General features: G+C 44.1%; 1 protein-coding gene across 2 annotated transcripts; it reads right to left on the reverse strand.

The window, feature by feature from the left end:
* Positions 1-324: 324 nt before the first annotated feature.
* On the reverse strand, positions 325-11504 carry LOC115103890 (tropomodulin-4-like). Of its 2 annotated transcripts, none has more exons than XM_029624920.2 (10): positions 11396-11504; positions 6731-6912; positions 5905-6061; positions 5194-5316; positions 2431-2523; positions 2190-2320; positions 1930-2037; positions 1661-1804; positions 1269-1413; positions 325-759 (listed from the first exon to the last, which is right to left on the reverse strand). In XM_029624920.2, the coding sequence occupies exons 2-10, from the start codon at positions 6836-6838 to the stop codon at positions 737-739; spliced, it is 1032 nt and encodes a 343-aa protein (XP_029480780.1). In that variant the 5' UTR covers positions 6839-6912; positions 11396-11504; the 3' UTR covers positions 325-736. The 2 variants fall into 2 exon arrangements, with proteins under 2 accessions (XP_029480780.1, XP_029480789.1); XM_029624929.2 differs by lacking the exon at positions 325-759 and adding an exon at positions 804-967.
* Between the last annotated feature and the right edge of the window lie 2077 nt (positions 11505-13581).

Raw genomic sequence — 13581 nt, forward strand, 5'->3', positions numbered from 1 at the left:
GAGGGTTCATGAATCTCCTTGGGTGCATATGGGTGCCCCCTCCCCTTCAGACCCTTTAAAAGTTGGTATATTCTGAGCAGGGTAACTCAAACTCTGAGGACTAGGTTACATACCCAATAGAGGGGGGTAAAAATAGGTTGGGGTTGGGGGATCCGGCGGGCTCAATGAGGTATTGAATAGTTACGATTCTCACGATCTCGGAGCACACAGTGTACTCTTGTATCTGCTCGCATCTTGTACCTTGTGTCAGCTCTGAATTTTGAACCATAGACATTATGAATGTTGAAATGGCAAAAATATCACATTCAGCCCATTAAAACAATGAATTATTTAAACATTTATTAAAAGTATTTACAGATATTATTTTCCTAGATATAGCACCACTACCATGTAGGAGTTTTATCACCTCCATTTTCGGAGTATTATCATGGCGTACTCTAGAAGCATAAATGACACTTTACAACAATGTGACCTATGTATTCTTTTATGATGAATTCAATGGTCTACAAAAAGCTGTGGTAAACAAAATGCTTGGACACAGAAATAGAAATGAACACCCGGACTTGTGATGAGGCACAGAGGGGTTGTAAAGGCTAGTTGCGCCCCATTGACAAAGCTAGCGCAAAGCTGTCAATGGCCGTTTTTAGAGTTGTTAGGTCCAAGGGGCTGAGTTGATTGTGCTCTCAAGACGTGAGCCTATCAAGACGTGAGCCTATCTTGTTGCTCCACTCTCGTCTCATCTTACTCTCTGTTGACGAACTGGATAGAGAAAGAAAAGGAACGATATGAGTCAGCCAGAGTACATTATCAATGGTCATGTCTTGTTGCTCCACTCTCGTCTCATCTTACTCTCTGTTGACGAACTGGATAGAGAAAGAAAAGGAACGATATGAGTCAGCCAGAGTACATTATCAATGGTCATGTCTTGTTGCTCCACTCTCGTCTCATCTTACTCTCTGTTGACGAACTGGATAGAGAAAGAAAAGGAACGATATGAGTCAGCCAGAGTACATTATCAATGGTCATCCGAAAGCTGAAATACCTCAGTAACAGGTAGAACATGCAGAACACCTAGGACAACTAAACATGAACTGAAATGTAATCTGTCATTATCTCAGAATTATTGCCACTTTCTGAGGGTATTATGACAGCCTTGTCACAAAAACCCCAACAGGAAGAATGTCAAGCGCTTTAACATTGACCATGGCAGATGACGCACAACTGAAATACAATAATTGACCGTATGCATGCATTCTCCAGACACTCACTTATGTCGTTGTTCCTGGTGATGGCGATGGCTGCTCTAGCCCGAGGCCCCTGCTGGGTGAAGTGGTAGCCGATCTTTACGATGCTGGAGTTGTTCTCCAACATGGTGGCAATCTCCATCTCACAGGAGTCCCCCAGTTTCTGTCTCTAGGAGTGGGGTGGGTCAAAGGATGAAAAGGACTGCAATAACCCCATAACCACACAATACAATCATAGCATTGTCTTGTTATAAGTTTATCATTGTTTTTTCTCTCTCCAAAGTCTTTTCGTGTCTCTTGAGGAACTCAAGGAATTTGTTTTATATTCAGTTGTTTATACAGCCTACATACAGTATGTAGCACTATTCAAATGCATGTATTCATACTACAGCATACTTTCTGTATGGGTGTCTGACCTGGTTGTCGATCTTGATCTCGGTCAACGTGTTGTTGTTGGCCATGGCCTTGACGATGGCATTCATGCCCTCGCAGGTGATGAAGTTGGACTCGATGTTAAGACTCTGCAGAGTGGTGTTCTCCTGGAGCATCTCAGCAACAGCCTGGTTCACACACATCCAAACTTATGCTACTAGAGTCACATTCATTAGTAACAGGTGAAAATTGCAATAAGGATGTGAAAATGAGGATTCTTTGTGGCTAGTCTGCGGGAGAAGGATGTACTCACATAGGCCACGGGGTCGTTGCTACGGGTAGCGGCAATGCTCAGATACTCCACGTAGGTGTTGCCCTTCATCGCCTCAAAGATCTCTTTCAGTGTTGGGATGGGAACGTCCTACAGGACAGACAGACGTCAATCACTGTATGCTGATTCAGTACGCCATAACACACGAGGCTACACGCTACCATCAAGGGATCTCATCCTCCATTGTAGAATTGGTCACTGTGTACGTTCAGACCATAGGATCTAAAGCCCACTGGCTTCACCTTGATGTTGTTGAGGTTGACATCAAACAGGCTGCTGTCGTTTTTCTGGATCAGCTGAAGGGTTTCCTCCACGTTTGTGGGGTTGGGGGGCTCGTCTGGGAAGACCTTGAATGCATCTGGTTTTACCACACCTGAAAGCACAGGAGTATCACAGGTTAGTGTAAGACTTTCCTAAACATGTAATATACTGAATACCGTAGTAGGTATGTTCTGCTCTGCTGGTCAACCTTGTCATACGTACTGTTGATGCCCTCTGTGTTGGCGATGGTACCAGTGGTGCCCAAGGCGTCGTAGTACTGCTTGTTGCTCATCAGTGTGTACATTCCCAGAATAGCTGCAAAGAAATGGGACGGATTTATATATCTGGAACTCTCATTCACCATCCAGTAATATTTCCTCAGTTCAACATAATTAATGGTAGCTGTCAGCTGAGACCTTTAGCATGTTATTCTCCTAGTAAGTAATCACAAGGCCTTAATTATAACTAAACTGAGAGTGTATGTGACTGCAATTATTTATGAGGGCATTGTTTTGACAGGCAGGTCTCCCAATCTCAATTATACTCTACACATCTTCACGTAGAGAGGTGTATCTATTTCAACAACTGAATTGTACGTTTACAGTATACACCCAACACTGTGCAGTACATTGTATCATGAGAAATACTAGGTACAGTATTTACCATGTTATGCACGTGCCTACTCTGTGTCTGCTTGACCAGATAAGGACATTGTAGCCTTTCCTCAGTTCTTACAGAGAGAGCTGCAGTCCCTGTCTTTAATCTCAGTGCCTCCAGGCCCTAAGGACGTTATGACACCAAACATGAATGTGAGCCATGCAGACACACCAAGCCCAATGTTATTCTAACTGAAAATGTGCCAACACGTAATGAATGGTTATTCGGCCCCTCATTTAGATGCATACATAGACATAGAGGCCATTGTATTGTTCAGTTTGACACCATGCCCTGGGGACGAGTACTTTGAATTCCAAATATGCGGGTGAGTTAGCTCAGCACTGCTAATTTTACAAGATGGGACGTAGTATGTAGAACAATGGGCTCCTAAAAATATAGACTGGTGCTGCTGTTGCTTTGCTCAAATCTCCAGTAGAGGGCAGCACTTTGAATGCCTCTCCCAGTCTCATTACAGTCGGCCCCTCGCCACCAAACTGTGTCACACACCAACTGCTGTGACAGCAAACCCCCACCGGCCCCTGCCCCCGGGCTCCGACCTGGGGCAGGCTGGGAATTATGGGAGGGAAGGCCTTGTGAGGAGAGAGGGATCCAGAGTCAGCTGGTCTGGTGCAAAATGTGCCAATGTCACCCGGCTTGACTCTACAGTAGCTTTACAGTACAACCCAGCCTCTCAATAATAACAACAATTCCCAAAATACCATCAGTATTATTAAGAGTAAAAAGTATCCATTAAATCTCTACCGACTGAGGTCTCCCTCCCTTGCTGCTGGTGGAGCCGGCCAGGCAGCTATGCTATTGTGGACTCCAGCCCTAAACAAAGAGTGACAGAGGCTAACGAAAGTTTAATCCTCACCTGGACTCCCTCCAGGGTCAAAACTTTGTTCTCAATGAGGGGGTTAATGACAGGCTAATCTATGTGGACATACAGTTCCACTCCCCAAACTCCCCCACTGTCACTTTCCAGATGCCTATGCTCTGTGGCTGTGGCTCTGCCATTAAAGGAAAAGCAGTTAGGAGGCCTGCCCCTCGGACTGAGGCAGGCCTGGCTCCCTTGCACAGTGGGTGGATACGGACGGGGGATTTAACTATTGTGATAAACAGTGTTTGTTCTGGGCCATACTCTGAATGATATATGCATAAGGGTGTTATGGTCTCAAATGGTTGTGTAGCTTAAAAGAGGATTCTCATCGAATTAGATATCATTTGGAAACAATGTACTGTGTGTTTTTTGGGTGAAAATCGCCTATATCAAATTGAACCATAAATAACTTTGTTGTTTTGAAAACAATGTCAGAGAGCACAGATGCAGTAAATGATGAAGTCCTTGTTAGGCATTGTTATGAAGTAAGCACAGTGAGAGTGTAAAAACAACCAACAAATCTGGTTGGTACTGTAAGTGTTGACCGCACGAGACCAAAATATCTGTTGAACGCATGTTCAAGCTGAACTGAACTCATTTCACATCTCCATTGGGGTAAACATGAAAAAAAAAGAAAACTTGTTGATTCAATGAATTACCTTTAAAACAAGGTTGCCTCTTGTTTGGTATAAATTGATATAGTAGCTTTACCCAACAGTCTTTGACTCCCTCCCCATCCCTCTTTCCATTCCTTCCTTCTTTTGGTGGCTCTTGGCCAGCTTATTTTCGTGTTGCTGCTGAGTGCAGGGAATTGGAGCCCCCCCCCATGCCATGTCCCACATCCCATGTCTCTGCATGTCTCTATGTGTGGGATTGGGTCTGTGAAGCACTGGAACAATAATACTATGGATCAATGAGCAATGGAATAATATGGGTCTATGACAAAATAATAAAATAGGCCAGGGTCACTGTAAACAATTGGGTTCCAATACACAGGGCTGGCTGTGAGCCAATGAGGTAACCATGGGCTGTTTTCCCCTAAGGTGGGCGGGGCCACAATGTTCTATCTACCGGCTGGGAGTATTGGGCAACATCACATTGAAACAATGTAAGGACACAGAGGGATAGGGCGGCAGGTAGCCTAGGTAACCATGGGCTGTTTTCCCCTAAGGTGGGCGGGGCCACAATGTTCTATCTACCGGCTGGGAGTATTGGGCAACATCACATTGAAACAATGTAAGGACACAGAGGGATAGGGCGGCAGGTAGCCTAGCGGTTGGGCCAGGTAACAGAAAGGTAGCTGGTTGGAATCCCTGAGCTGACTAGGTGAAAAATCTGATGATGTGCCTTTGAGCAAGGCACTTAACTCTAAATGCGCCTGTAAGTCGCTCTGGACAAGAGCATCTGCTAAATGACAAACAATGTTTTTTTAAATTATAGATTCTCACCTGCGATGTCACACATCTCAGCGTCTGTGGCATTCTTCAAAGCCTCCTCCAGCTCAGGCTCCAGGGTGATCTGCTCATGGTCGGGGATCTTTCCATGGCCCTCCTTAGGAACAAATGCTCTCCCTGGAGAGGGACAGAGAGAGAGAGAAGAAGGAGAGAAGGAGAGAGAAAGGCACACATACAAAGGGACTGTCAGGGCAACAAGTATCCAAGGGGTCATTAGCAGACTGTGTAGCACACGTGTTTGTTTGGTACAATCGAGGGGAAAATGTTTGTTCTCTCAGTAAGTATCTTGTATCATATAACATTCTTTGAGACTATAAAAATTGCCATGATTGTAATATGCCCCTTACAGTGGATTTGTTTGTGTTGTGGTAAAAAAAAAGTATTTGGATTGTTTCTGAAAACACTAAGAACACCCTGGTTTATATGGGCTTTGTGAATAAACTCCAATAAACTACATTTTCTATTGTATAATTGTATGCATCTCATTTCCCTATCAATGTTACACAAACTGCTAAAATGACACTTTTAAGTCATCACTTATCATTACTTATTTATAAAGTTCAAAACCTTGGATTGTTTTTCAGTTTAAAGCAGTGGTTCTGAAACTGTGGGTCGGGACCCAAAAGCTACTCATATAAGAGCCCCCCTGGTGTAGTGTGGAGTAGTGGAGTCAGTAGTGTTGTTCAGTAGTGTAGTGTACCGTACCTTTCTTCTCGCCAGTAAAGGGCACCAGGTCGTCTCTGTCCTCGTGCTCCAGAGCTGTTTTCTCTAAGTGATCCAGCAGGGCGTCACGGTCAAACGCCCCCGTTGGGCTCTTCTTGGTCTGGTCACGCTGGCGGTACCCGGCTGGCAGGATGGCATTCTGGGACAGAAACAGTAGGGGTCAGAGGGCATGTGGACATTGTACAAAGAGTTCTGAATCCTCTGGGGTTCTAGTAACTGGTTGTGTGAGACTGCAGCGTAGCCTAGTGGTTAGAGCGGTGGACTAGTAACCGGAAGGTTGCGAGTTCAAACCCCCGAGCTGACAAGGTACAAATCTGTCGTTCTGCCCCTGAACAGGCAGTTAACCTGTTCCCAGGCCGTCATTGAAAATAAGAATGTGTTCTTAACTGATTTGCCTGTTTAAATAAAGGTAAAAGATGTTGTAAACATTGATTTATATGATTTATGACTACAGTATAAAGCTACGTAATCCCCAGGGAATTCCCAAGTCTTACAATGTCAGAGAACAGGATAACATGGGGATTGTGTTCTATGTGTATCAGTGAATCTGTTGTACAAGGCACGCCAGGATTGTGGGTTCGGTTCCAGGGCCACCCACATGTAAAATGTATGCATGGATGACTAAGTCGCGTTTGGTTGGAAAGCGTCTGCTAAATGGCATATTATTATTATACTATGAGCCTTGTGCATTCCTCAGTCTTTGAGTCCTAAAGACTTCCCCCATGCCCATATATTGTGTGCTGGAGGTATCTTTTCTACAATTAATTCTCTTTTTTTGTCACCAGGGGCCCTCTGGGGCCCTCAGTACCTCGGGGTCCATCTCCTGCAGCTCACACTCTAGCGCCTCTATCTCCTCAGGGCTCATCCCTTTAAGGATGGCATCCTCGTCGATGTCCCGGGGGTCGCTTTTCGACATGTCTGCAGGCTGGCTGGGCTCCTAGCTAGGGTCACAAACACACCACACACCCCTGGGGTAGAGCAGGGCACTGTCTGTGGGGAGAGGCAAGAGAAAGGAGAGGGTGCACTTGTGAGACAGGGATACAGATTGGACAGCTCTTGACAGATATGACCTCTGATAATAACAGTGAAGGATACTATGTGTTGGTGTCCTGTTAGAACAAGCCAGTGTGACAGAACCTGGGTAGCTAGGACTTAAGCACACCGACTATTTTCATGGACTGTGTCTCGTGAGCAACTTACGATCTCCATTGAGTATTATTGTTGCCAGTCCACAGTGTTGCCTCTATGAGGGTATGATGGTAATAATAACTGTATTTCCAGTGATCAACACACATTTCACTGGAGAACCCTGCGGTACACATGAATGCACAAATAAGCACTACTGGGCTATAATGCAAAAACATTGCAACATTTGAACTGAGCACTCCTTTTCCCTCCGGAAACTGAACTGAACACACTCCTATAGAACTGAAGCTATGGATTCAAAAGGTAGAGGGAGAGAGCGAGGGAGAAGGAAAGAAAACGTGAAGGAGAGGGAGAGAGAGAGTGCAGGTTCTTTGCTATTCTTAGTTCCAATGTGGTGAGCTAGGGGGTTTAGAGTTACAGAGGCGAGGACAGCGGAGCAGAGGGATGCGTTCCCTTATTTATCACTGGCTGACACCCGCTAGCGGCCCCACCCATATTCCCTCTACACCCACCGGTGGACAAGCCCCGATAGAGACACAACACAGATCTGAGGTCAGTTTCAAGCGAGAGATGATCTCAACCATGAAACAAACACAAAGCCTTGGCACTCAGTGGAATAAATACAACAACAATATCATACTGTATATACCTCTGGCAAAACAGGTGACTCAGGTATGAGTGACGCACCTATCAAGTGTAGGGTCAAAGCCATTTACATTTTCAATTTTAAATCCACATTTATTTCATATTAGTCTTATTAGGAAATGTTTTCAGAATTGACCCTAATTGTTGACCCTGACCACTTATATGGTAAATAAAACACAAAATTGGACCTTTATGTGAGGAACCGTAAGTCTACCATTGAAACCGAAACAGTTCTATGAGAGCTATTCAAGGTTACTGACAAGCTCAAGTCAATGATTGGCAATTTAACACTCCAAGTCAATAACAGAAAACCTCATTCATCCATCAATAGGAAATCAATGTCCTGAGTGTTGAACAAGTCCATTAGCAGCTGATTGTTGTGGTGTCTAACCTTGTTCCTTTCTGCAAAGGTAACAGTGGTGTGCTTTGCAGCCCTAGATCAAGTTACAATGTCAAACGTTATTAGAGTGGCCACACACACATCTTGTGACTTATTGCAAACACACACCGACACACCTTGTGACTAACGAATAGACTGCATTCACTGAATGCTTAGTCTACCTGTAAATAATGCTCTGGGGATGACAATACCCTTTGTGTGTGTGTGTGTGTGTGTGTGTGTGTGTGTGTGTGTGTGTGTGTGTGTGTGTGTGTGTGTGTGTGTGTGTGTGTGTGTGTGCGCACGTGTGTTTTGCCATGTCGTAATTAGTGAGTTATCATAGAATTACAGTAAAACATACCATTACCACAGAAATATTGTAAAGGGTGTGTATAATAACTTCAAGTGTGTGAAGTGTTTTCGTGTGTGACGACGGCATGTGTCCATGTATGTTTGTGCTGCATTGTGCTGAGGGGACACCTCGTCAGCACAATGCAGCTCTAACGTGTTAAGCCAATGACACAAACATTGGATCAAACAGCTGAGTGTGTAAAAAGATGGAAGTGATTATGGAGCAAACAACTGTATGTACCTTTAAGTTTACATCTTTCCCTGATGAGGACGTAGTGCCAAGAAGCATTGGCATTTTGTTTGTTCTCTTGCACATTGCAGGAACAACTTGGACTTGACTGGATGCAAAAGCAGCACGGCTTTCTCCTTTTCTCATTTGTATGGACAGATGAGAACAGACTTACAACTTCATTGAGCTACATTCAGGTGTAACACAACGGGGCAACAACAGGGCAACATTCAAACATGAATCTCCTGATTCAACTGCACCAAAGCCCTTGAGCCCACGAGGTTTGTTTGAATAAATAGGCTGCGTGAAGTTGAGTTTTACAACATCCTTGCCTCAGTATACAACACTACCAAGTGCAGAAGTTTTACTGTGTATGAATAAGACTATACCATTTCAGCACAACAAGTGTTCTATCTGAAACCTTAAAAAGCCTTCTGACAAATGTGTTGATAAGTGTTCAAGAGGCAGAATGCCATGTTTTGATTCATTATGTGATTTTAATGCGCTTTTAAACATATAGCTTTCAGGATTTAATGAGCATGTTTCATATTCCTGGAAGATGTCAGACTGGAAAGTAGTGCGCACACACCGGTCCATAGTATTCTCATTGGGTTCCTATGGGAACCAACCAACCTAGTATCTGAGGGGAACAGTGTCACCTGACAAAGCCTGCTGGACATTTCTTTCAATCTGGAATCTCAACCATTCCCTGCACCTGGGTTATGCCTGGCTAAGATATTCTCTTGGTAAAGATAGTTATTTAATCGCTACACACTACCTAACCACATACCACTTCAAGCATCTTTATCTTAGTTGTGGCCGCTAACCATCTGAGGAGTTGGTTAGCAAAATCCCAGCGACCTGTGCCGCTCCGGGGGACCTCTGGTTCAGCCAATCAAAACTTCAGAAAATTGACACCTGGCTGCACAGATAGCCACTCGGAGCACATCTGTTGAGAGGAGTGGGGACCACCAAACTGGTGCATCCACTTATATTCATCATGGCTTTATGTTCATTTCCCATCAACTGCATGGCATGGTGGCCATGGTGTCACACGCTGTTGTGTTAGAGAGGCTCTGCTTTTTCCACTAGTGTCATCTGGTTCTGACAACGCTCACTCCCACTTTGTAATCTCAGCTACTCTGTGCAGGTCCACTAAAAGCTTGTGGAGCCTTGGGACCAAATTAAGGGTCCACAAGCTGTATGGTGATGTCCACTCCAAGTTTAATATCCTACAAAGTCCAAGTCTCTGAGAGGTACAAAGTTACAACAACTCATACAAAACCACTGTCTTGTTGTACAGTCAAAAGTGACTGTTCGTACAATGTTCTGACAAACCACATGACTTGGGTGATACTGGAAAGATCATTAGAGAGAGGGCCCAAAGTGTCAAAGCAGTGAGTCACTCCTCCGTTTGACAGGTCAAAATATTTCACATTATTGTGTAAAATTCCAAATCAACCGCAGCTTAATTTTAGCTTCACAGGTCAGCTACTTCCAACGGTGTAAATCTTTCCCGGCTTTGGTTGCGGCATTCACCACACACTGGAGTTCCACTTGGAGGACTTAAAGCAACTTGTCTGAGAATATCGTCTACTGTCCAACATGGAAGGGTTGTTGTTCCACTGAATTGTGGGAGGAAAAAGAGGCAAAGGTACCTGAAAAATGTTAATGCTCATATTTTTTATTTAGCTGAGGAAACTGTTCTCATCTACATTGTATGAACATATGTTCTTGGCTTCCATGGTATTTGCCATTCACCATAACTACAATGTTTTGATGACAACACATCAATATGGAAGTTTTCATAGCCTGAATGCAAGTAGAATTGCTTTTAAAGTACAAGCAACTGTTCAGAAAATAGTAAGAACTATCTAATAGGTGGGAATATATCTTTACAGCAATACAAGGACATTGTAATTCAGCTCCATGCGTCTCTAAGCTGCCGTAAGTCCACATCTTTAGCCACGGTGAATACACACATTTTGTGCCTGTTTTAAAGACTTTAGCACAAATCAGCTGCAACTGGCTCTAAAGACGACTTGATCCAGCCAATACAGCTATTCAAACGTCATGTGCTGCAGTGAAGTTAGCTGGGAGTGGGGTTGAGGGACGACCCCTTAAATCTACCATCCCCTGAGACAACACCACAAAAGTGTAGAGCGATGGACAGCTATGAGATGACTCAACCCCAGCATACCATAAAAAGATCTTCAATTGAGTGACAATACTTTAGCTTAGGGTTTCACTGGACTCCCATAGGAGAAACAGGAAACGTCTCTGCATACTTCCAGTCAGATGCGAATGTTTTTAATTGTGGCTGAGCTTTCGGTCAGTCAACCTTCATCAGAGCACTGGACTCCCATTGGAAATGCCCAACTGTCAACTGTCAAAGCCGTGGCCAAAATAATCCAAGGCAATTAGAAGACCAACACACCAACTTCTACAGTCAAAGTTAAGTATTCAAGCAATACCAACATATTCCAATGTTGGATGAAATGAACCTGCTATAAAGTTGTTTCAATTCTAATGCTGTCAAACCATATTCACAAACTCGTCTCCCTAACTTTTCTGTCCCTGACACAGTCTCTCACACACAGACACATGCACATTGGGTATAGCTTAGCCCCAAGCAGACAGAGAGAGAGAGAGAGATGAAAGAAAGGGCCACCCTCATGCCAACGGTATCCCCACAGTTGAGAGAGAAGCAGCCTCCCACCTACCTTCACAGAGTTGCAGTGCTGGAGCCCTCTACAAGGCAAAGCCTGCTGTTGGAACCTGAGAATGGTGGTTCTCTTTTTTCTATCCCCTCCCACCGGTTGTCTTTTTTCTATACCCCCTCCCCTCCACTCCACTCCCTTCTCCTATCTCCCCCTCCTCTCCCCTCCTCTTATCTCCCCCTCCCCTCTCTTCTCTTGCTGTCCAGCCTTCTATGCTGAGACATGGATACTGGCAGCACTTTGAGAGGTCAGCATTTTATTACTCTGGCTTTGCAAGAGTGACTGTGAATCACTAAGCAGAGGGAGAGGGAGAGAGCGAGAGAGAGAGAGGGAGAGACATGAAGGGAGGGGGTTGAGTGATGCCAATGTACTAATCAGTGCCTCAATTAATAGAGAGCCAACCAAGTGTAGTAGGTAACAGTGACATCTACTGGTGCTTTCTGAATCTCTGACAAAAGTTGTAACTACAGTTTATCAGGTTAAGACAGTATACAGTGGTACTCTGTGGTATTCATAATTCCTATCGTACCTTTACTCGACATCTCCAGCCCAGACTCCACTTTAATAATATGCTTGGCTACCACATTTAGCAACAACATGTGATTTGAGTATCAGAGGGGCCTCCTTGTCCAATAGGGTCATCAGATGAGTCCATCAAATTGACCAACACTGGGGTGACCTAAACTGTGAACTTCCAGTGACCTGAAACAAACAGAACATGACATGGAGGAGAGTTCCAAGGGGTTGGCCACCTAAGCGTAAGTGAACAGGTTACATGTTTGGGTTAATGCACGCTTCACAAAGTAGCTCTAGGGGTCAGTGTTACCATCAGTTGAGATTTTTAGGAAGAGATTAAGGGACAGGATAAGGATTTTAGACCTGGGTTCTAATAACTGTCACTACAGTCTTTATCTCTTCCCTTATGTAGATATATTCCTTGCCATCCTTTCTCCCAACTTTGATTCATTCTCTTTGTCGATGCATGTTTTCTTCACTGTGAGGAACTGTGTGCTAAGCACCAAGAACTGCCCTGGGCCCATCTGTAAGATTTAATTGCGCCTCTATAAACTCTATTCAGTACAGCAGGTTTGATATCAGGTGCAAGAGACAGTCTAACAAATGCCCACACGGTGGCAGCACATACTCAAAGTTGAGTGTGTCCTAATGATTTATGACTTATAAGAGTTAATATGGGTAGTTTCTTGTATTTGGGGGTTGTTTCTGATAGTATGATGTTTTTGGGTTGTATCGGGTTGCTAGGATCCCAACATATATGGCTTGACATAGAGTCCTCTGCCTTTTTGAATGAACAATAGGTTGGTTTACTGTTGAATGAAATCAATCATTAAATGTAGGGAAACTGCCTTCTCCAAAGCTAGGTGCCAGGTCGTCAAGGTGGTGTTTCCAAGTATTTTCTTTGTTGACTTAGAGCAGTTTAATCAAACAACCTGCTACCAAGATCGACGTCTTATCACAGTATCAGTCTGATGTTGTTTTGCTTCAAGGTTGTGTTTTCCACCCTCTCTGGTTTCATTTTGACGTTTTTTGATCATTTGAGGCTCTTTATCACATACTGTTTTGATCATTCAATGTAAAACTCAACTAAACCTCATGATTTGTTTTGCACATTGGCATCACTCAACCCCCCCAACCAGAGAGAGAGAGAGCGAGAGACACAGAGACACAGAGAGAGACACAGAGAGAGAGACACAGAGAGAGAGACAGAGAGAGACACAGAGAGAGAGACAGAGAGAGAGACACAGAGAGAGAGAGACACACAGAGAGAGAGACAGAGAGACAGAGAGGGAGAGACAGAGAGGGAGAGACAGAGAGAGAGAGACAGAGAGACAGAGAGAGAGAGAGAGAGAGAGAGAGAGAGAGAGAGAGAGAGAGAGAGAGAGAGACGCCAGGGCTATTATCAGTCAACAGGAAACTACACTAGAGTTGGTAGAATGGGGCTCTCCCCTGACGTTCAAACACTCACACCGCACCCGATCCCCACTGACCTAAGCAAATGAAGTGGTTTCTGAAATTCTGTTTATATATATATATATATATATTACAGAAGAAACCTCTCCTGTTTTAATAGTAACCAATGGCCCTAAGATCACCACTTTGAATAAGAAGTGGGTGTATTTTCCCCATGAATTACCGTCACACAACTACCTGCTAACTAGAAAAGAGAAGTC

The sequence above is a fragment of the Oncorhynchus nerka genome, linkage group LG3, assembly GCF_034236695.1.
Source record: "Oncorhynchus nerka isolate Pitt River linkage group LG3, Oner_Uvic_2.0, whole genome shotgun sequence".
Lineage (NCBI taxonomy): Eukaryota > Metazoa > Chordata > Actinopteri > Salmoniformes > Salmonidae > Oncorhynchus > Oncorhynchus nerka.